The sequence below is a fragment of the Microtus oregoni genome, unplaced genomic scaffold (assembly GCF_018167655.1).
Source record: "Microtus oregoni isolate MIOR12 unplaced genomic scaffold, Mior012 000006F_ref0000085, whole genome shotgun sequence".
Classification (NCBI taxonomy): domain Eukaryota; kingdom Metazoa; phylum Chordata; class Mammalia; order Rodentia; family Cricetidae; genus Microtus; species Microtus oregoni.
Window position 1 is genome coordinate 53,120,058 of NW_024543065.1, and position 23,092 is coordinate 53,143,149.

Sequence of the window (23,092 nt, forward strand, 5' to 3'; positions counted from 1 at the left end):
TAGGCCCGTCTTGCGGAGGCCGGACGCCCTGTCAACTTTTCCTTTCCCTTTGGTGAGCCTGCCCTCACACTCACTCTTCTGTATTAGAGCTGTGTCCAGCTCCAACCCTTCCCAGGGATGTGCCCCTGGGCCTTGAGGGGACCGAACAGAAGAGAGCCTGTCAGCGGCCAGAGATGGGCGAGGATGGAGACCAATGCTCACAGAGCATTGGGAAAGCGAGGCATTTGTGCGAGCGTGCTAGCGTGTGCGCGCGAGCGCGTGTAGATGGTGCTTAATTTGTATTTAAGATTGTTCTCCCGCTTTTGGTGTAAGATCAAGAGCTAACATAGGTCTGAGAGTTCTCTGCAACCTATTATCTGTGTGTGTGCGCGCGCGCGTGTGTGTGCTGGGAACATGTTTTGTGTTTTAAGATCTTTCTTCCTCTCTCTTGGTCTCAGGCCAAGGGCTAAGAAAGGTCTGAGATCTCCGTCTTATCATCTGTCTGTCTGTCTCGGTGCGCTCGCCTATGTTTGTGCGCGCGCGTCCGTCTGTCTTTCTGTCTGTGTTTTGAGCGAGAAGGGAAACAGAGCGTGTCCGCAACAACAGGTGGAAGGGATCATATTGCAAGCAGGATGCAGCCTCTGGGAAACTCTCAGCAAGTCCCGGCGTTTCTAAGGCTTCGGTTTGGTTAGTAACCGCACGGTCCAATGAGCAGAGCAAGTTTCACGTAAGACCCAATCACTGATGCCGCTCCTGTTGCTAGGCTCCCAGAAAGCCAGGTCCCTACGTCATCGAGAAGCGAGGCCTGAGAGTGGTGGGATCAGAGAGAGGCGGGGCCGGAGGAAAAGCTTGTTGCTAAGGGGACCCGGAGCCTCGCTTTGGCGAAGTCCATCGGAGCATGCGCAGTGTCGACGCGCGCCGCGGCGCGCCGCAGTTTGAAAGGCCCGAGCCTCGCGCGCTTGCGCACTGAGTCCCGTGTAGGGCGCGCTCGACCCTCAAGCTTCTCCCGGGGCCCCTCTGCTGGAAGGAACCCTTCTTCGTTCTGTAGTCGGTAGCACGTCCACGGTTGTGGACATGCCGGAGATCAGCCTCCGCCACGTCGTGTCCTGCAGCAGCCAGGACTCGGTGAGGGGCTGACGTGGGAGCGGCGGGAAGACAGGGGGTTTTCTGAGGGAGGCTGAGGTCTTGGCAAGTGCGGTGGCATTCCGAGTGGGATGCGGGGTGGAGGCTGGACTTGCATCCGGGGGAGATGGGCAGGCAGGGGCAAGTTTGGGGCCACTGTGGAAGTCCCGGAGAAGTAAGGAAAAACGGGGTTCTGGGCAACTTCTAGCGGGAGAAACTGAGGAAAACTCGGGCAAGGTGTGTCAGTAGTGGGGAGACTAGCAGGAAGTTAAGTGTGGAGAGTCGGCTAGCTTTTCGACAACTACTTTACTTTTATTATTTATTTCTATTTCTCTTTTTCTGTTTTTGTTTTTCGAGAAAGGGTTTCTCTGTGTAGCCCTGGCTGGCCTGGAACTCGCTCTGTAGAACACACAGAGATCCTCCTGCCTCTGCCTCCTGAGTGTTGGGGCTAAAGGTGTGCGCCCCCACCGCCCGGCAAATTATTTTATTTTTTCAAATAAGCCTTTTTTAACGAATCTCCACGTTTCTACTCTTGTCTGCAGACCCATTGTGCAGAAAACCTTCTCAAGGCCGACACTTACCGGAAGTGGCGCGCAGCCAAGGCAGGCGAGAAGACCATCTCTGTGGTCCTACAGGTGATGCTGCCCTTTCCCACCTCCTCCTCCCAGGGCTGTGTGTCCCCAGGTCTCATTCCCGAGCCAGCTGGCTGTAGGTTGAGTCGTTTTCTCTTCCATGGTAGAGAAAGTGCTTGCTCAACAGCCTGGAAAGTGGACAAGTTGAAATCCCCCCAGTGCCCCCTCGGCAGAGGAAGAAGAGTCCAAGCCCAGAGATGACCAGGAGTCAGTGGGTGCTCCTGAGTAGGTTGATTCTACCTCTGGGCCTCAGTTTCCTCAGCTGGGACAGTGTTGGTCTTTACTATGTTTCTTGTGCCGGCAGGACCACGAAGGGTGTCTACGTAAATCAGTTTCATTACAATGAGGGCAAAGTTGAAGGAGCTGATGGCTCAGGCCTGGGATCCCAGTTGCTTGGGAAGTCTAGACAGGAGGATCACTAGCTTCAAGGTCAACCTGGACAACTTTGAATCTGTCTCAAAAATAAAAAGTAGTTAGCATCATAGGGACTACTAGCAAAAGGATTAGGAATGCAGCTCAGCTTGCCTGGAACACGTGAGACCCTTGATTACATCCCTAGTACCATGAAATTAGTAAGTGAATGAAGCAAGCCAGCTGACTGGCTTTTTGGTTTGACTGCTCAGTTTTTTTTTTGTTTTTTGTTTTTTTTTTTTTTTTTTTGATTTTTCGAGACAGGGTTTCTCCGTAGCTTTTGGTTCCTGTCCTGGAACTAGCTCTTGTAGACCAGGCTGGCCTCGAACTCACAGAGATCCGCCTGCCTCTGCCTCCCGAGTGCTGGGATTAAAGGCGTGTGCCACCACCGCCCGGCTTGTTTTGGTTTTGATACAGGGTCTCCCTAAAGAGTCCAGGCTGTCCTAGAACTCACTCAATAGGCCAAGCTGGCCTCAGATTCAGAGATCTGCCTGCCTCTGCCTCCTGAGTGCTGGGATTAAGGTGTGAGCCACAACCACTCGGCTTTCTTTCACCTTGTTCTGTAGACCAGACTGGACTCCAACTCACAGAGATCCACTTCTCTCTGCCTCTTGAGTGCTGGGATAAAAGGAATGCATCACCACTGACTGACTAAATTTATTCTTTCTGACTGCTTTTTTTTTAAAATTTGTATTTCTGTTTCTTTTGTGTGCATGTGTATGAGCACACAAGTCCCATGGTATCATGCCTGTGGAGGTCAGAGGACAATTGTGGGAGTTGTTTTTCTCCTCCTACTGTGTGGGTTCTGGTTCTCTGAGTCTATCTCTGGCCACCAGTCTCTCCCCTAACCTGAAACTCATGATGTCCCGATCCCCACACCTGGTCTTTGAGTGTGTTTTATAATGTTCTCGTTGAAACCAAACCACAGCTCTGCAGGTTTGGAGACTCTTTCTTTTTTTCTTTTCCTTGGGGAGGGTGTGGAGCATGTGTGACGTTTTAAAGATGGGCTCACTGTGTGACACAGGCTGGTCTCAAACTCCCAACACTCCCCTCCCCACTGCTTCTCAAGTACCGGGATCAAGACATGGTAATGTTTGTTTGGCCTAAGAGTCTGTTTCTAAAACTGGGCGTGATGGCTCATGTCTTTAATCTTAATACCCAGGAGACAGAGGCAGACCAGTCTCTTGAGTTTGAGGCCAGCCTGGTCTACAGAGTGAGTTCCAGAACAGTGCCAGGATTGCACAGAGAAACCCTGTCTCAAATGACCAAAAAAAAAAAAAAAAAAAAAAAAAGTTTTTGAAAGGAACATGAAATTTGAGGAAGGCACTAGCGAGCTGACGCGACGGCTGAGAACACAAACTGCTCTCCTGAGGACTGAGTTCAGTTTAGCACCCACTGGTGATTCACGACAGCCTGTAAATCCAGCTCCAGAGGACCTGATATCGCTAGCCTCTGGGGACACACCTTCCTTCCATACACATATTAAAAACGGTAAAAATAATTTTTTTTCTCATTTTGTTTTTCAAGACAGGGTTTCTCTGTGTAACAGCCCTGACTGTCCTGGAACTCAATCTGTAGACCACACTGGCCTCTAACTCACAGAGATCCGTTTGCCTCTGCCTTCTGAATGCTGTAATTAAAGGTTTGCGCCCCCGCCGCCTGGCTGATAAAAATAATCTTAAAAAAGTTGTTGGGAGAAGAGAATTAGATGCTCTTAAGCACCTGCCCGTTGCCACTTGTGTGGTGGCCGTGTGTCTTATCCTAGTGTCGTGGCTGACAGCTAAGGCAGCCCACTCTTGAGTGTCGTGCTTCTGACAGTTTTGTCGGTCTGTGTTGTTTCTGTGTGCACTGCTGAGCTACAGCCCCCAGCTTTCACCACAGCTGCTGTGCCCAGCTCACACACATTCCTCCCTTCTGAGTCGAGGGACACTAGGTGAAGGACTTTGGTGGGCACAGGCTTACCAGACTGTCACTAACACTGAGTGTATTTGTGGCCTCTTTGCTTAGCAGTTCTGACTTACAAAGCCTTTTGAGGATTATAGAGAAGTTTAAACAAACATAGATCCGTGACATTTCCTGGCCAGTGTTAGATTTAACCATCTCTTAAATCCCTCACCAGAGACTGGTAATAAGAACTAATGTCATGCACCATTATAACTTGCCAGTCAGCAGCCTACACACCTCACATGGCTTGATTCATTCCGTCCTCGTAAAGCCTCATGACCTACAGACTGTCATTATCCCCATTTTACAGATAAAGAAACTGAGGCCTGGCAAAAATTATGCAACCGAGAGCCTGTCCTTTAAACTGTGTGAGAACCAGGTTGCTTACTATTTATTTTGGGATCTGGATTCAAATCCTAGCTCTCCCTCTTACTCACTCCAACCTCAGGCAAATGTTTTTCATCTCTCCAAATGTACCCATTGAGAATAAAGACACCCAAGGCTGGGGTGACTGTAAAACCTGGTGACATAATGTCTGCAGAAGTCTTCTGTCAACATGTGGGAGTTGATATAAAGGGAGGGACTGGTGGTTTCATTATGGGATAGTGATTCCTCGGGCTGCTTACGATCAGGTGACACCCCCCTCACTCCCCTCTCCAGGAAATGATGTTCAGTTCTGTAAGAGCGCTTGGTGGGAACTGAAAGACTGGAGGCAGAAGAGACAGGAAGGAGAGCTAGGGAGTCAGGTCAAGCGCAGGACTGTTTGGGAAAGACTGAGGCAGAAGGGACAGGAAGGAGAGCTAGGGAGTCAGGTCAAGCGCAGGACTGTTTGGGAAAGACTGAGGCAGAACCCAGAGTGGGAGCAGCTTGGGAAGAGCATGTGTTTTCTTTGGGGCATGACTTTGGGAGTTCTAAGAGGCTCCCTTGATGGCTCAGTGGACCCCACTTGGTGGGGAGAGAACTGACTGACAAAGGTTGTCCTCTGACCTCCACATCACTCGGCTCGCGTGCTTTAAAGAAATGAGTGTCCAGCTGGAGAGATGCTCCTCCAGAGGCACGTGGTGCACAGACATACATGCAGGCAAAATACCCATATAAATCATAATTAAATGTAAAAGAAAATTTGGGCGGCAACTAGAAGTCCTACTGGGACCCGAGACAGAGGTGTAGATGTTGGTGCTTGGAGTGGCTCATCACTTCTCAGCTTTTGGCTGAGATCGAGTGTAGCATCATTTGTTCACTCATTCACTTATTCCACAGGTGTGTGTTAGGAGCTTTCCGTAGTCGACACTGCGGTGCTGGGTCTGTCCAGCGGTGGGCAGTATGTGATGAACGTGTTCACACCTGGAGCCTTCGCGGTCGCTGGCCTGGAGAGCCTGCCTAGTGTACTGCAAGGCCTGGGTGTGAAGGGCTGGAGGAGAGCTTGCCTATTACACTCCAGGCCCTGAGTTTGGACCCTGTCACCTCATAAATTGGACGCACCTGTCAGCCCAATACTTGGGAGGGTCAGAAATTCAAGGTCAGGCCTGGCGTTGGTGGCTCAGGCCTTTAATCCCAGCACTCAGGAGGCAGAATGGATCTCTGTGAGTTCAAGGCCAACCTGGTCTACAAGAGCTAGTTCTGGGGCAGGCTCCAAAGCTACAGAGAAATGCTGTCTTTGGAGAGGAAAAAAAAAACGAAGAAGAACGCATTGGATCCCCTGGAAGCAGAGTTAGGGATGGTTATAGACCATGTGGGTGCTGGGAACCAAACAGTAAATGCTGTTAACCACTGAGCCATCTCCAGCCCCAATGGTAACTTTTTTTTTCTCCTGAGACAGAGTTTCTCTGTATTCCTGGCTGTCCTAGAACTTGCTCTGTAGACCAGGCTGGCCTCGAACTCACAGAGATCCGCCTGCTCTGCCTCTCAAGTGCTGGGATTAAAGGTTTGCTTCACCACTGCCTGGCTAACCACTGGTGGCTCAACAAAACAAAAAATAATATTTATTTTCACATTTTTGAGATAGGGTCACTCTACAGAGTGTCCTGATACTTGTTATGTAGACCAGGCTAGCCTCCAACTCATAGAATTCACCTCTGCCTCCAGAGTGCTGGGATTAAAGGTGTGAACCTTTCTGTTTAAAACTACATTTATTTAATATGTGTGTGTATGCGCACACGAGTGTGTGCACACCTCTGCACATGTATACATTTGTAGAGGGCAGAGGACACCTTGCAGGAGCCACTTCTTTCCTTGCGCTGTGGGTGGTCAGACCAGCATCTTTGCTCACTGAGCCATTTCTGGAGTCTGGGGACTTTGAGCAGAGGAGGCCGTGCATCCACAGGGAGGGGATAGATAGGTCAGCAGGCTGCGTCCATCTGGCACATGAGAGATAGGCCAAGGAGGCCAGTGAACAGAATAGGACCAGAGCTGATGGGGGAGGGTAGTAGGAAAGGGCTGTTTGAGATGGGAGCCACCAGGGCCTCTGCAGAAGAAAGGATCCAACTTAGGTATGCACAGGCTCTTTGTTCCCTGTTGAGAATAAATGAGAGGGGATAAACAAGAGGTTAGATTCCATCACGTCAGAGACCCCTGGGAAAATTGGATTGCACTTAGCACTTGCCAGTTCGTGGGTAACTCTGAGTTCTTCCAGTGCTGGCTCTAGTTCCTTTGCAGGGACAAGGGAGAAGACAATAGAGCCTTGTGTGCTCTCCTACTTCCCTGGGTGTTCTCTGAGCACTCTTACACAACATTGGTATTGCAACACAGAGTTCAGCCTTCGCCTTGTGTCAGCTCCACACACCTCTTTTGTCAGCTGTGGCTACTCAGTGCCCAGCTGGCCACCTGCTTCCAGCCAGGGAGTTCAGTCTCTTTGCCGACCGCGCCTGTCCTGGAGGGGGTGCTGGGACAGGTCCAGTTGGAATACTGGAGTATCACTTGAGTGTCAATGGCACGCTGGAACACATCATGCTTGCTTTGTTTTGTAATTGTTTGAGACAGGGTCTCATTGTATAGCCCAGGCTGACCTCCAACTCTGAGCTTTCGCATTACAAGTGCTGGGAGTTCAGTCATGAGCTACTACACTTGTTGTGTTTTTTCCATATTTAAAACTTTTTAATTCTTTTATTTCTTAAGATTTACTTATTGGGAGGCTGGAGAGATGGCTCAGAGGTTAAGAGCATTGCCTGCTCTTCCAAAGGTCCTGAGTTCAATTCCCAGCAACTACATGGTGGCTCACAGCCATCTGTAATGAGGTCTGGTGCCCTCTTCTGGCCTGCAGGCATGCATGCAGGCAGAATACTGTATACACAATAAATAAATAAATCTTTATAAATTAAATAAAAAAAAACTTGGGCCAGTTTAGGAATGTGGCTGAGTGATAGATCACTTTGCCTCTACCTAGAATCTCCCAGTGAGTGGCTGGGGCGTGGCCCAGTGGTGGAGCCCCTGCCTAGAATCCCCCAGTGAGGGGCTGGGGCGTGGCCCAGTGGTAGAGCCCCTGCCTAGAATCCCCAGTGAGGGGCTGGGGTGTGGCTCAGTGGTAGAGCCCCTGCCTAGAATCCCCCTGTGAGGGGCTGGGGGTGTGGCTCAGTGGTAGAGCCCCTACTTAGAATCCCCCAGTGAGGGGCTGGGGGTGTGGCTCAGTGGTAGAGCCCCTGCCTAGAATCCCCCAGTGAGGACTGAGGGTGTGTGGCTCAGTGGTAGAGCCCCTGCCTAGAATCCCCCAGTGAGGGGCTGGGGGTGTGGCTCAGTGGTAGAGCCCCTGCCTAGAATCCCCCAGTGAGGGGCTGGGGGTGTGACTCAGTGGTAGAGCCCCTGCCTAGAATCCCCCAGTGAGGGGCTGGGGTGTGGCTCAGCCTAGAATATTTGCACTGTTTAGATTCTTAGCATAGATCCAGGGATCCTGGCACAAGGAAGAATTGGAGGAAGTGAAAGAAGGATATTAAATGAATCATTGCTGAAGCTGGGGAGCACAAGACAGCTGAGTATTCAAAACTCAGCTGTGGTACAACCACTTCCTGCTCAAGGCTGCTCGCCTGTGAAAAGGAGGCGATTGCAGCACCTGCACTGGCAGCCCTGGTGGAAGAGTAGGTTTTGCATTGTTTCCACTGTTAATGACGTGAGCACTCAGTTCTACTTTGTTGTCTTATGTGGTGCTGAGTATTGGGCCCAGGGCCCTGTGCAGGCTAGACAAACACTTCGCCATTGACCCACATCCCAGCTCTGCTCTCTGAAACATGGCCTTGCTAAGTTACCCCATCTGTTCTTGAACGCACTCTGTGGCCCAGGCAGGCCTCGAACTCTGGATTCACCTCCCAAGTAGCTGCGCTTGAAGGCCCAGCTGGCCTTGGTTTTGTTTTGGGGCATCTTAGCTTTCTTTTTTTTTTATATATATATTTATTTATTTATTTATTTATTTATTTATTTATTATGTATACAATATTCTATCTCTGTGTGTCTGCAGACCAGAAGAGGGCAGCAGATCTCATTACAGATGGTTGTGAGCCACCATGTGGTTGCTGGGAATTGAACTCATGACCTTTGGAAGAGCAGGCAATGCTCCCAACCACTGAGCCATCTCTCCAGCCCCGCATCTTAGCTTTCTATAGGAAAGCTTTCTATCTATTACCACGACTCCCCCTTTTCAACTGAGGACACTCCTCAGAAACAGTACCTGGTTTAGAATGGCAGAGGAGGTCAGGGCAGATGGCAGTAGATAGGTAGTCAAAAAAGATTGGCTTTATTTTTAAGTATGTGTCTGAGGGGTAGGTGCATTTAGTGCAGGTGCCTGCAGAGGCATCAGGTCCCTGGGGACCTAGGGTTACATGAGGTTATGAACTTCCTGTGGGTTTGAGGAGCTCTGGCAATTGAGCCATCTCTGCAGCCCTGACCTTGAACTTCTGATCCTCTTCGGGAAGTTCTCACCTGAGGGAAGGAGAGCAGGATGAACTCTTTATGAGTTTGAAGTTTTTACTGAGCCACAGAGTTCTGGCTGGGAGCACGCACTCCCGTGATCACATGTCTAAGAGGCTCCAAGCTGAGTGAGCAGGGCATTGTAAAGGTAAAGCCATCCGTTAACATGGGCTGTGATGGCTGCTAGCAAGCGTGACAGGATGTGTACTTTAATATGATTACGGCACAGCAGTGTCACCACACAGAGTGATGGCGCGGGAGTTCTGGTTCCCGTAGAGCGCTGTGTATACCTGCCGGTCAGGCTGACCTCAGTGTTCGCCTGAGGTCGGGTAGGAGTGAGCAAATGTTTTCTCATTTCAGCGACTCAACACGCAGAGTACTGAAATTACAGACATGCTCCACCATGTCTGTTTATGCGTTACTGGGGCTTGAACTCAGGGTTCCTGCATCCTAGGCAAACACTCCACCAACTGGACTACGTCCGAAGCCCAAGACTAGGCACCTTTGAGGGCCGTCTTTTTTTTTTTTTGGTTTTTCGAGACAGGGTTTCTCTGTGGCTTTGGAGCCTGTCCTGGAACTAGCTCTGTAGACCAGGCTGGTCTCGAACTCACAGAGATCCGCCTACCTCTGCCTCCCGAGTGCTGGGATTAAAGGCGTGCGCCACCATCGCCCGGCTTAAGTCTTCATCCTAGGACCTTTAAAAGACCTCAGACGGAACAGCAGGAGACTTCCCGTTGTCTATCCTGCCTGCCTACACCCCACACCTTTCTGTGCCTGCAGCCTTCGGGCCAGAGCCGCAGGTCCTTTGGTGAGAGTCTTCATAAACAGCTTTCTGTCAGTGAATAATGAGTATCCAGTAATGCTCCTGCTCCTAGATAACAGATTCAGTAGAAAGCCTGGGGCTTTTCTAGGCCAGCACCTGACAAAACCGCTCCAGTCAAAGGAAACAGGCCAGGCAGAGTGGCTCCTACCTGCAACTCCAGCACCTGGGAGGCAGAACCAGGGGGATCCCCACAAGTCCAAGGTGTGCTTGGGCTACAAAATGAGACCCTGTCTGTCGTGTCCCCCATCCCCACCCCCAACACACACACTGAAAGAAAACTAAAAATTAGCATGTGAAAATGGAGCTGCTGTAGCCCACGCTTGTTATCTCAGCTTTTGGGTTTGTGTAGCTTGGACTACTACAGAAAATGGAAACAGATCAGCAAGTTGGTTTTGTTTTGTTTTTGTTTGTTTTGTTTTTTAAGACAGGGTTTTTCTGTGTAACAACCCTGACTGGGCGGTGGTGGCGCACGCCTTTAATCCCAGCACTCGGGAGGCAGAGGCAGGCGGATCTTTGTGAGTTCGAGGCCAGCCTGGTCTACAAAGGGAGTTTCAGGACAGGCTCCAAAGCTACAGAGAAACCCTGTCTCGGAAAAACCAAAAAAAAAAAAACCCTGACTGTCCTGGAACTTGCTCTGTAGTGCAGGTTGGCCTTGAACTCAGAGTCCCTCCCGCCTTTGCCTCCAGAGTGCTGGGATTAAAGGCGCGCACCACCGCCTGGCACTTGTTCTTTTAGAGGGCCAGGGTTTGATTACGCACCCAGATGGCAGCTCCCAACTATCTAACTCCAGTTCCAGAGGATCTGACACCCATTCCAGGCCTCTGCAGGGACTAGGAAAGCACATGGTACAGAGACTACATCCAGGCAAATTGCTCATACACATGTGATAAAATAAACTTTTAAAAAAGGAAAACGACAGCCTCATGTTTGACCTGGATGGCAACCTTCAGGCTATCTCAGAAAAATGGCGCCAGTCCTGGCTGACTTTTCTGCACTTTAAAGAGTCATCTGCTGGGCAAAGATGGTGCACACCTTTTACCCCAGGAGGCAGAGGCAGGTGATCTGTGAGTTAAAGGCCAACCTGGTCTACAGAGGGAGTTCCTGGATAGCAGGACTACACAGAGAAACCCTGTCTCAAAAAAACAAAACAACAAGAAGAACCTCCAAAAACAAACAAACTGATTCTCCTGCTGGACCTAAGTGCGACACCAAACCCTCCAGAGCTTTTCCAGTAAAGGTAAGGTCACAGGAGTCACCAATATTAAAACAATGCCTGGCTGACAGCCGCTGGTGCCTACTGTGTGCTGTGACCTCCAAAGAGTTAGTTCTATGGCAGATCCTTGACTTGAGGAGCCCTCAGTTTATAGAGGAAACAAGGGCACATAGCTAGGATTCCAGGGTAGGGCTTGGTGACGAGCAGAACCCAAGGAGCCTCTGGCCTGCATCAGTTTGTCCAGGAACCTCTATGTGTCCTTTGTATGACAACCCAGCTATACCTTTGGCTATTGCCACCGAGGAGAGCTACATGGCAGGCAGTGGTCGAGGTGGGGGTATGGAGATGTGTTGGTGAAGCAAGTGTATGGTGTGGGTGGGGTGTGAGCATTCATTCAGTGAATTCTGCTCCATGCCCTGTCCCAGACTGCCTGTCAGAGACTTAATGACGCTGCTCACTTCTGGTCCCTACTGACACGTAGGTGACATTCCAGGGCACATGGTAGCCCAGGTGGATATCATCTCTTTCTGTCCCCTGTTCCAAAGCAGGCCAGGGCGGAACTCATGGTGGCCTTTCTCTGCCCCACAGTTGGAGAAGGAGGAGCAGATACACAGCATAGACATTGGGAACGATGGCTCAGCCTTTGTAGAGGTGCTGGTGGGCAGCTCGGCGGGAGGAGCCACAGCTGGTGAACAGGACTATGAGGTAAGCAGGGCTGGGAGACGAAGACGTCCCCATATCTCCATCACTGTCCCCCGTGCTTACTCGAGGGTGGGGGAGCCACCCAGCCAACCTTCTGGAGGGTCCCAGGTGCTGAGGAGGTAGTAAGCACAGGGTGTGGGGCTGATCGTCGGGGAAGAGCCGGGCTGCCAGGGTGAATAGCAGCAAGAGGCTCTCTGGTTGTAAAATCTAGCTGCAGCCTGAGCATGAAGCTGCTTTTGTCAGGTTGCCAAGACTCTCACAGGTGGCCTGGGAACTGAGGCTCCACAATGTCCATCACCACTGGTAGCCTGTCTATTTGAGGCAGAATATAGTTCTTTGTGATTGATTCTTTAACTTTTTACTTATTTGAGATGGGTCTCTCCTTTTGCCCCGGCAGTTCCCCTGTCTCAGCCTCCCTCAGCTGGGACTGTAGGGTCCAGTCCACCAAGCCTCACAGGTCCTGTTTTGACTGGTGGAATTCAGTATAGCTCAGAGTATTAGCTTACTGGTTTACTAGTGAAATGAAAGTAAAAATTAAACTTGCCCTGATAGAATTGACAAGTCTAAGCCAGTTTCTACAAGATGTTTTCTTTCCATGAAAATTAGTGTGTCGGGGGGGATTGGGGGGAAGGTGGGAGGGGTTCTGGGACTTGAGAGTTCAGATTATACCAGCCTTGGTCTTTACTGCACAGACTACATAGACAGGTGTGTGATGTATTTATCTAATTATTCTTTAACAATAGAAACTTGGGAGTCATATATCCAGGTAAAAGAACCTAAATGATCAGAGACATAGCGCAGAAGCAACCAGTGACCTCCTCTCTCTCTCTTATTTCTTCATCCAAAAGTAGCCAAGACCCTCTCTTAGCCCTACCCTACTAGTTCCTGTCTCTATCTGTCTTCAATCTTCCAAAACTACTATGGTTAACTTTGGTCAGCTGGTAGCTCCACCCTCTAATTCAAAGCAGATTTTTATTAATTAGCAGCCTTAGAGGCGTCAGAATGTGATCAAAATATCCCACAAGAGTTGTGCCTGCTACAAATAGAGACTCCCCTCCTTTTTTTAAAGATAGGATCTCATGTAGACCCAGCTTCTATCTGACAGTTTTCTGGAGGGGCCTTGATTGACAGCTTTCTTTTGGGTTTGGCCCAGTTGTCAGAAGTGACATCACTCCATCCAGCATTAGTAGCTTTGGCAGTAGCTAGTATAGGAAGTGGCATGGAAGAAATACTGTGGCTCTCATCCCCTGGATTGGCCTCCCCCTCCCCTTTATGCCTCTTCCCTCTTCCCCCTCCCTGCATCCTCTGCCCCTCCCTGTGATTTTTTTTTTTTGTTTGTTTTGTTTTTGTTTTTTTCGAGACAGGGTTTCTCTGTAGCTTTGGTGCCCGTCCAGGAACTAGCTCTTGTAGACCAGGCTGGCCTTGAACTCCCAGAGATCCGCCTGCTCCCTGTGATTTTTTTTGAGAAAAGATTTTATGTAGCTCAGGTTTGTCCCAAACTTACTATGTTATTAAGCCTGGCCTTGCACACTGACCTGCTGCCAACACCCCAAGTGCGGGTTAGGGAGTATGTCACCACTCCTGGCTCCCCAACCCGCTCCTTCGCTGACTTTGAACCTAGCTATGTTTAAGGGTGACCTTGCCCTCTGAACCTCCTGCCTCCACTTCAGATTACAAGTGTTTAGGACCACATCCAGTTTTATGCTGTACAAGTGATTTAACTCCAGCTGCCTGTCTGAGGCAAACACCAGCTGAGCCGCACCCTCCCCCTCCTCTCTCACTGTGTCCCTCAGACCTTCTTGAGCTTGTGAGCTTCTTACCTCAGCCTCTTGTACTAGAATTACAGGGCTGCGCCCCCCCCCCCCACACACACACCTGGCTCTCCCCTCTCTTTAAGAAGGGAAGAAAAGTCTTTCCCAGAACCCCTGAGCAGCCTTTGTGTTCTGTCTGATTGGTCAGAGCTGTATCATGGTCCAGCCATTTTCAGAAGGATGGGCTTGCTTGGACCAATCTGGATTTAGTCCATTGTGTTGGGCACATAGCTCTCTCTTTGTCCAGACCTAGTTGGCCAATTTTGATTGTCATTTGTTCCTTCATCTGCTGTCTGTATCAGCATTTATTTCCTTGAACTCTGAGTTTGTTTGTTTTTTGGGACCGGGTTGCTCTGTGTTTGTAGCTTTGGCTCTCCTGGAACCCACTCTGTAGACCAGGCTGGCCTCAGACTCAGAGATTCCCCCTGCCTCTGCCTCCTAAGTACTAGGATTAAAGGTGTATACCGCCATTGCCCAACTTGGCTTGTTTATTTTTCAAAACAAGGTTTCACGAAGTAGTTCAGATGGGGCTACCCACGTTCTTGCCTCTGTGGTGGCCCTGCCATGACCTGGAGCCAGAGACCATGCCTATTATTTTTTTTTTTTTTTTTTTTTTGGTTTTTCGAGACAGGGTTTCTCTGTGGTTTTGGAGCATGCCTATTATTTTTGTGGACAGAATTTAATATAAGAATGTAGTTACCAGCCGGGCGGTGGTGGCGCACGCCTTTAATCCCAGCACTCGGGAGGCAGAGACAGGCGGATCTCTGTGAGTTCGAGGCCAGCCTGGTCTACAAGAGCTAGTTCCAGGACAGGAACCAAAAGCTATGGAGAAACCCTGTCTCGAAAAATCAAAAAAAAAAAAAAAAAAAAAAAAAAAAAAAGAATGTAGTTACCAACTGTTACTCTAAGATTGGGGTCTGGTGAAGAAAAGGCAGGCAGCTGTCACCCCTGGAGTGAGGAATAGAAGGCATGTTGGAAGGATGGACACGTCTGTCACGGTGTAGAGGGGTCATGGGGCTGAAACACATCCTAAAGAGCAGGTGTGTCACCGAGAGAGGGGTTAGTGTAGGATGCTGCAAACTGTCTGGTGTGGCTTAAGGATCTGGAGTAGACCGCCCATCACCTGCAGCTTGCAGCATCTCTAGCTCCCCCTCTTGGCAGATCCTAGTAAGTAAGGCACAGCTGGTCCTCAGAGATGCTTTGCCACCCAAGCTGACTGCACAGGGCCACCCCTGCCTGTGGTGTGGGCAGGGAAGCATCACTTAATAATTGACGCTGCTCTCTCCATCTTGGGATTTGGGTCTCTTATTTTTGGCATCCTGTAATTCTCCCGGCCTTTGAGCTGACTCGTTTGAATCCTGTGCCTCTCACTGAGACTCTTCTGCTGGGATTCCTTAGGGCATGTGGTCCTCTGTATTGTCATCTAGCTCTGTTCCTCACTCATTATGTTGTCTCCTACCTAGGTCCTTCTGGTCACCTCCTCTTTCATGTCCCCTTCTGAGAGTCGAAGTGGTTCAAATCCCAACCGCGTTCGTTTCTTTGGACCTGACAAGTTAGTCCGGGCTGCAGCAGAGAAGCGCTGGGATCGTGTTAAAATTGTGTGCAGCCAGCCATACAGCAAGGTACCTTAGTGCGGAAGCAGAGAAACGGTCCAGGGAAGGGGGTGCTGAGGGGCCCGTCTTGAGTCTGGAGAGCTGGGAGTAGTGGACAGCTGCTGCCCCTGTCGGATTGTGATCTCTGTGTTCCCAGCAGTGGGTTTGAGATCCTTCAGTGACAAGCAGCTTAGTTTAGTTCTCTGGAGGGAGTGTTAGAGGGTGAATGGAGGCCCATTAGTGTTTAATCTCTGTCTCCATCCCACTGAGGCCCGGAACTCAGGTGCCTCCCTTCTAGTTCTGCATTCCAGAACTGGCTCCAGACAGAGATAGAGCACGTGGAAGTGGACTTGCTGCCCACAACCTGACTTCCATTTACAGTGAAGGTGAAAGAGTCAGTGCAGGTCGAGGGCTGAGCCCTGATCTTGTCCACAGTTAGGGCGCAGGGAGGTTTAATGTTATCATCACGGTCGCCTCCCTGGGCACCTGCTACAGCTGAGCTAGCAAGGGCTTCCCTCCTTGAAGGGACATGAGAGCCTAGGTCTGTCCTACCCAGAAACTTCCCATTCCAGGACTCACCCTATGGCCTGAGTTTTGTGAGGTTTCACAGCCCTCCAGACAAAGAGGAGGTGGAGGCTCCATCCCAGGTAAGCAGCACCTGTCACCCCCAGAACCTTCTCCCCGCCTCTCCACCCCTGCCCGCCAGCACCTTTCCCACAGCACTGACCTTGCGGAACCTTAGAAGGTGACAGTGACCAAGCTCGGCCAGTTCCGTGTGAAAGAGGAGGATGACAGTGCCAATTCCCTAAAACCAGGGGCTCTCTTCTTCAGTCGCATCAACAAGACATCTTCAGGTGTGTGTGGGGCTGGAGCTGACAAAGTGTTCACTTAGCATGGAGCCCTGGCTTCAGCACAGGGGAGATGAGGCAGGAGGTCCTCCTCGGGTAGGAAGAAAGTTTGAGTTCAGCATAGACTGAATGATACCTGACTGGTCTTAACAAAAGGAAGCCTAAATGCTGGGGGGTTTGGCTAGATTCCTGGGTCTGGGGTGATGCTGTCCAGGGAGGAAAGCTGGAGCCTGGCCTGCTGGGTCTAAGGAGGAGGGTCTAGACCCTGGGTCCCCTCTGGGTGTGGGAGTGACAGGATACCTGGTGAGACGTGCTGGAGTGTCCTTGCCCCTGCCTTCTTATCCTCAGCTCACTGTCTCCCTCTATAGCCTCTGCTAGCGACCCAGCGGGACCCAGCTATGCAGCAGCTACACTGCAGGCCTCAAACGCAGGCTCCTCGGCCTCTCCAGTCTCCAAGGCTTTGGGTAGCTCTTCCAAGGTGAAGTCATCAGACACTGGGGTATGGGGAATGAGAGAAGCTGGAAACCTCAGCCCATCCCTGCCTCCTCAACCTCAGAAGTCTCCCAAAGGGAAGAGGAAACTGGACTTGAACCTAGAAGACAGGAAGCCTCCCAGCAAACCTTCAGCAGGGCCACCTGCCCTCAAGAGACCCAAATGTAAGCAATCTGGGTTCCTTAATTCTGCAGAGACCCAGGCTTGTGTGTCAAAAGGGAAGGACTGGGGGTCTTGACCCCGCCATCTAAGAAGGGCAGTGGGGAGCTGGTGCTGGGTGCACAGCCCTAGGGATACCACTGAACTTCTCTTCTTTGACTCCACAGTGCCTATTCCTAGTCGCTCCCCAGCTGGAGCCCCAGCCTCTGCCCCAGCACAGAAGGCGGTCCCAGGGAAGCCCCAGGGAGAAAGCTCTGAGCCCAGGGTAGCCCGAGCTGGCCCCCAGGAGCTGGGGAAGATTCTGCAGGGTGTGGTGGTGGTGCTCAGTGGCTTCCAGAACCCCTTCCGCTCAGAGCTGCGGGACAAAGCCCTGGAGCTGGGGGCCAAGTATCGGCCAGACTGGACTCCGGACAGCACACATCTCATGTAGGCCTCTGTCCCTCCGTGCTACCCACCCATTCCCTGTGCTGCCCTGCGCGCCCTCTTGCTTTCATTCTGTCCCTGTAGCGCCACCCCCTTTCCCTCCCTGCTTCCTTCTGTCTCTGTCTGTCTGCCTTTGCCTCCTTAGTTCTCTGGAGGCTGCCTGGCTCTCTCTGCTTTCTGCCTTCTTCCCTTAGCCCCATATCTCTCTCACCCTGTCCCATTTGTTGGTCAGATCACGTCTGACATCCCTATATTGCACCCCCCAGCTGTGCCTTTGCCAACACTCCCAAGTACAGCCAGGTCCTGGGCCTCGGAGGCCGTATTGTGCGGAAAGAGTGGGTGCTGGACTGCTACCGGATGCGGCGCCGGCTGCCCTCCCGGAGGTAAGGCCTCACTATGCCCCCCACCAGGCAGCTCACACACCTGCTTTCTCTCAGCCCAGAGCTGGGCGATGCAGAGCCTGGGGCCAGCTAGGTAAGCTCAGATGATCTCAACCAGCATGAGCTGGTTTCGGCGAGAGGTGTAGGGCCTGCAGGTGGTGGGTCACAGATTCTGTGACAACTGTATTGTATAGAAGGGAAAGGACACTGCAGGTTGCTGCTATTCAGAACTGGTCTTGAAGCCTCCACTGGGTGCCAGGCAGAGCTGTCACTGAAATGAGGACCTGGATGTTGAGCCCTGCACTAACCATCTCTCACTCCAGTGTCAGAACTGTTAGGACCCAGCTTGGGGAGCTCAGGAAGGCCGCAGGGAGGGAGAATCTTGCAGGATGAGAAGCATGTGTAGTAGGCAGGCATAGGGCATGTTGGGCTGCAGAAAAGCAGGCATAGGCAGCCATGTCCATCCCCGAGGATGCAGTGGGAAGTGGAAGACCACTGGGCTACTGACAGCAGGAGAAAGGGAGATTTTGATCTGGAGAAGAGCAGTCGGATCCAAGGGCTGAGGACTGGGGCGAGACTTGAGTCACAGGATGTCGCTTGAGTGCGTTCAGAAGTAGGGCTCAACCCGGCATACTTGTATCAGCAGGACCAAGACAGGAAGGTGGTGGGTCAGCTGACCTGGAGGAGGCAGTGGACTCCACATTGTGTTTGGTATCTACACACCCCTGGGAGCTAGTTATCTAGCTTTAGCATCAATCACCGCTCCAGTGATCACCCTGAACGAATGTGAGGGTGTTCGTGGGCTCTCTTATCCCACATGTGTGTCAGAGTGGGGCCTGGTTTCAGCACACACACACAGTCACACACGCATGCATGCATACACACACACACACAATATTGAGGATCAAAATTCTGAAGGTGGTTGGGGCTGGAGAGATGGCTCAGTGGTTAAGAGCACTGGCTGCTCTTCCAGAGGACCTGGGTTCAATTTCCAGTGCCCACAACTGTCTGTAACTCCAGTCTCAGAGTATCCGATGACTTCTTCTAGTCATTGTGGACACCAGGCACACATATGATGGGTATAGCCATACATGCAGGAAAACACTGATACATGTAAAATAGAAATGAGTAAATCTTTAAAAATATGCATATACACAAGTTGCTTAAACAGAACCACAGTGTTTACATAAAAAGTGCATATCTTTCCATATACTTTAAAAAAATGTATTACTATTTAATGATGTGTATGACTATATATCTGTGTGGGGGTATTCTAGGCAGGGGCTCTACCACTGTGCTGTATCCCTAGTCTTCCTTTCAGGTTTTATTTTGAGGGAGGTCTTATTAAGTTACCTAGGCTGGACTTGAGTTCACTCTGTAGCCCAGGCAAGCCTTGCACTTGCAATCCTCCTGCTTCAGCATTCTGAGTAGTAGGATTGCAGATGGCCCACCAGGCCAGCTCCTCTCACATTCTGAATCCTCTCTAGATGGTTTGTAATCAGCACTGTGTAGGTGCCATGTGAGACCTAACCATGCTGTTAGCAGGTAATTAGCAAGCCTGTGAATGGTTAGTGCAGACGCCGCTTTTCTCTGCTATTGGCTGAGTGTACAGGTGCAAGGACCCCAGAGTCAGAGTTCCACCTGAGATCTCCCCTACTGCTCATCCTCCTCTGAGTCTCAAAGGGAAGACTGGCTCCCATTCCTCTGTCCTCTCTCAGATGGGACAGATCTTCCCAAGAGGGAAAGAGTCTGTGGGTGGCTGAGCTGCCTGGCATGCTGTGGACCCCTCTGGTGCTGGGGAGGGGGCAGGGACAGTGGATTCCTACTGCTCCCCACCCCCCAGTTCTTTCTTAGTTCTGTACCTGAGGCCAATTTCTCCCCTAGGTACCTCATGGCAGGTCTTGGCTCCAGCAGTGAGGACGAGGGGGACTCTCCCAGTGAGAGCGGTGAAGATGAAACTCCCAAGCTTCCCCATAAGGTCTGATGCCCCTACCTGGTCAGGAGGTCTGCTGGGAGCTGACCAGGCTGTGCTACCTTGGTCTCCCGCTTCTGCCCCTCCTGGTTGTCCACAGCCTCATACTGCCCCTGAACTCACCCAGCCCTCCTTCCTCAGCGGCCCCAGGCCAAAGCCAAGACCCAGGCAGCAGGACCTAGCTCACCAAAAAGACCACCAACTCCAAAAGAGACGAAAGCACCCTCACCAGGACCCCAGGACAATAGTGACACTGAGGGGGAACAGTCAGGTTAGAGTCTGAGTGAGGGGGAGGTCTGTATTCCTATTTCTGTGGGGAGGAGGAGAGGTGGGCTTGGACTCCTGGGTCTGAGGGAGGAGGACTGGGGTCTGGACCCCTGGGTCTGAGGGAGGAGGGCTGGGGTCTCGAGTCCTGGGTCTGAGGGAGGAGGGCTAGGACTGAACTCCTGGGTCTGGGGGAGAAGGGCTTGGGTCTAGATTTCTGGGTCTGAGAGGGGGAAGGGCTGTATCCAGATGAATGGGGTGAAGGAGAAGGCAGCTGAGGCTGTGTTCTCGGGTGCCGTCCCGAGGCTGTTAGCAGATTTCCTAGAGAACAAGCTTGTTGACTGAGTTGCTACTGGCAGAAGGACAGGACAATGGGGCAGAAGATTCCGGGGACACGGAGGATGAGCTGAGGAGGTAGGCTGGGTTGGGTAGGTGCAGCCTAGCCTTCGGTGTAGGTGTCTGCTCCCTGAGTGCTCACCCTTCACAATCCTTGACCTTCCAGGGTGGCCAAGCAGAGGGAGCAGAAGCAGCCCCCAGCTCCAGGGGAGAATGGCGAGGACCCGTATGCTGGCTCCACAGACGAGAATACAGACACCGAGGCTGACCTGCCAATTCCAGAGCTGCCAGGTTGGTAATCTCTGACTTCTGTGTATCACTGCTGTGTCCTACCCCACCTGCTCCCTGACTCCCTGCCTTAGTGCTCCCCTTCCAGTGGCTCCCTCATCACCTGCTGCCGACAGCTTCCTGCTCTCACCAGTGTGACCTTACTGTGTGGTGACCCTCCCGGTGTGAGCAACCTCAAGACTCCCCAGCTTGCCACCAAACTCGGCTCTCCTAACTGTCCTGCTGCTCATGGCATCCGAGAGCTGGGCACATTGTTTAACACTCATTGCTGGCAATGTTAGGCCAATGCTGTATGTCTGTCTCTGTGTGTGTGGTCTTTCCTGTTTTGTTTTTGAGACAGTCTCAGGTAGCCCCGGTTAGTCTCACACTTGCAGCTCTCCTGCCTCAGCCTCCCAAGTTCTTAGATCACATATGTGCTACCACACTCTGCTGGAGAGCTTTGAAGATAATAGAGCCAGAAGACAGGGAAAACTGCAGGGTGTGGAAGGGTGTCTGATCCTCCCGGGGTCAAGAATAGGAGAGCCAGGTATGGTGGCATATGCCTGAATCCCAGCAATCAGGAGACCCAGGCCAACCTGGACTACTAAGACCTTTGAAAAAGGAAGGCGGGGGGGGGGGGGGGGGGGGGGCGGGGCTAGAGAGATGGCTCAAAGGTTAAGAACACTAGATATTCTTTCAGAGTAATGAGTTCAATTCCCAGCAACCACATGGTGTCTTTCAGGTACCTATAATGAGATCTGGTGCCCTCTTCTGGCATACAGGCATGCAGAACACTATATACATAATAAAGGAAGGAAGGAAGGAAGGAAGGAAGGAAGGAAGGAAGGAAGGAAAGGAAGGAAGGGGCGGTAGGAGGGCAAGAGAGAAGAAAAGGGGAGATTGAGTCACTGTAAGGGCCAGTTCCTGGGTTGTGGGCGGTGGCAGGAAAGTACTTTGAACCCCCAAACTCCCAGAATGAGGACAGTGAGTCAGTGACCTGGGAAGTCACGTGAAGATGGGAAGGAAACCAGCTCAGAAGCCAGAGAAACAGCTGAAGTGAAGTGTGGCTGCCTCTGGGTGGCTGTGGCCTAACTGTAAGGACACTGTGGCTGTGTGTCTCGGCTTCTGCTTAGCACCAGGCAAAGGCATGCAGGAGCCTCTGCTGGCTTGCTTGGGGCTAGACGAGAATTTCCTAGTCTCGGTTCCCACTCTGTGAGCACCTCATCCTCGACTGGGCACCTCCACCTTCCTCTTTGCTCCCAAGTACTCAACGGTCCTGGTCAGGTCCTGGGATTTGGGGCCTCATGTTTCCTTTTCTCATCTCTCCCACAGACTTCTTCCAAGGCAAGCACTTCTTCCTTTATGGGGAGTTCCCTGGGGACGAGAGGAGGAAGCTCATCCGATATGTGACCGCTTTCAATGGGTCAGTTGTGGATTGGTGGTGGGTCCACGGTCAAGCTGGCAACTTGACTAGAGGGTGTGGGTTGTAGGATGATGACATAGGCTGCAGAGGCCAGGTGCCAGCCCTGTCCACTGTGCCTCATGGCCCTGGAGGGCTGTTCTTTGTCCACACCTTCTGAGAGAGAGGGTTAGCACCGTGGGCATTGCTGGTGTGACTTGTCGGGGCTGCTGTGTGAGGGACCGGCAGCTTCAGGGGGTAGAGGTATATGCCAGGCTCCAAAAAAAAAAAAAAAAAAAAAAAAAGCAGGAAGGAAAGAGAAAGAAAGAGATAAGACAGTGCCCACTGCAGTGGAGAACATCTAGGTCTGTGTTGAAGGCCACTGTGTCATGGTGTCCTCCTCAAGCAGAGGTGGGGCTGTTAAAGATACTTTTAATACAGATCTCAGCATCTCAGCAAGAGAGACAAGGGAAAGATGGTGCTTTAGCGGACAGTGCAACACTCCTGAGAGTGTGGGCAGGCCGCTCACAGCCCTCCCCACAACCTCCTCTCTCCCACCAGTGAGCTTGAGGACTACATGAGCGAGCGTGTCCAGTTCGTTATCACAGCCCAGGAGTGGGACCCCGTCTTTGAGGAGGTGAGCCCTGGGTTGGGGCGGGGGGAGAGATGGAGAACCCAGGCCCACTTTTGAGTTGCCTCTGTCCTGTGATACTCTATCCCGTGTGGACCCCTCTCCCTCAGGCCCTGATGGACAACCCTTCCCTGGCGTTCGTCAGGCCCCGGTGGATCTACAGTTGTAATGAAAAGCAGAAGTTACTCCCCCATCAGCTCTATGGGGTGGTGCCCCAGGCCTGAGTGTGCACACCTGTATGCATGTGTACACGTGTGCACACATGAGTTTAATAAAGACTTTTTTTGGCATAGTTGTTCCTTTCTCAGGAGGCTCCAGCTCAGGTTCTGTCTGGGTTCAGCTTGCACTCTTTCTCTCCAATAACCCTGTCCTAGGGTCTGGAAGAGGTGAGTGGGGCCCCTCCATCAGAGGTCTGCTAAGAAACAGCTCTCTCCCAGATGACTCTGTACTCCTGTGCTGCCAGGAGGCAGGAGTTGGAACTCTGCCACTCTGCGCTGCCCCCCAGCTTGCTCTGCGCCATCATGTCGGGTGTCCCTCTGGGCTTGAGCTGGAGACATGGACGCTCATAGCTTGTGCCGGCTTCCCAGATTCCTTTCCTGGTGCCAGTGTGGCATTGCTAGGGTGGTTCCATCCATCTTGGGAGGCACGGGGGGCGGGGGGGAGGAATGCTGTTCTCATCAAGTCACCCAAAACCTGGAGGCCCCTTTAAGGCTCCGTGGTGAAGGTGGGAATGGAGCAGAGCCATTAGGGGATCAAGCCTGAGGGAAGGGGGTGGCGGTGGTGGGAGTAGCCTGAGGCT

General features: G+C 51.7%; 1 protein-coding gene across 4 annotated transcripts; it reads left to right on the forward strand.

Moving 5' to 3' along the window:
* Window positions 1–955: 955 nt before the first annotated feature.
* Window positions 956–22,585, forward strand: Xrcc1 (X-ray repair cross complementing 1). Of its 4 annotated transcripts, XM_041653811.1 has the most exons (17): window positions 956–1,104; window positions 1,644–1,736; window positions 11,606–11,722; window positions 14,994–15,152; window positions 15,695–15,769; window positions 15,865–15,976; window positions 16,339–16,448; window positions 16,527–16,626; window positions 16,789–17,047; window positions 17,311–17,427; window positions 19,309–19,402; window positions 19,538–19,667; window positions 20,020–20,074; window positions 20,163–20,287; window positions 21,596–21,686; window positions 22,224–22,299; window positions 22,404–22,585. In XM_041653811.1, exons 1-17 carry the CDS (start codon window positions 1,054–1,056, stop codon window positions 22,515–22,517), a joined length of 1,878 nt encoding a protein of 625 aa, XP_041509745.1. In that variant the 5' UTR covers window positions 956–1,053; the 3' UTR covers window positions 22,518–22,585. The 4 variants fall into 4 exon arrangements, 3 of the variants coding, with proteins under 3 accessions (XP_041509745.1, XP_041509743.1, XP_041509744.1); XM_041653809.1 differs by having other exon boundaries at window positions 16,339–16,626; XM_041653810.1 differs by having other exon boundaries at window positions 16,339–16,626; window positions 20,023–20,074.
* Window positions 22,586–23,092: the final 507 nt, after the last annotated feature.

What these genes read in the sequence shown, in the direction of transcription:
- Xrcc1 (XM_041653809.1), top strand. Translation starts at nt 1,054, where the DNA reads ATGCCGGAGATCAGCCTCCGCCACGTCGTGTCCTGCAGCAGCCAGGAC. An exon ending in CCTGCAGCAGCCAGGACTCG is followed by an intron (nt 1,105 to 1,643) that starts GTGAGGGGCTGA and finishes TCTTGTCTGCAG; the next exon opens with ACCCATTGTGCAGAAAACCT. An exon ending in TATGTGACCGCTTTCAATGG is followed by an intron (nt 21,687 to 22,223) that starts GTCAGTTGTGGA and finishes CTCTCCCACCAG; the next exon opens with TGAGCTTGAGGACTACATGA.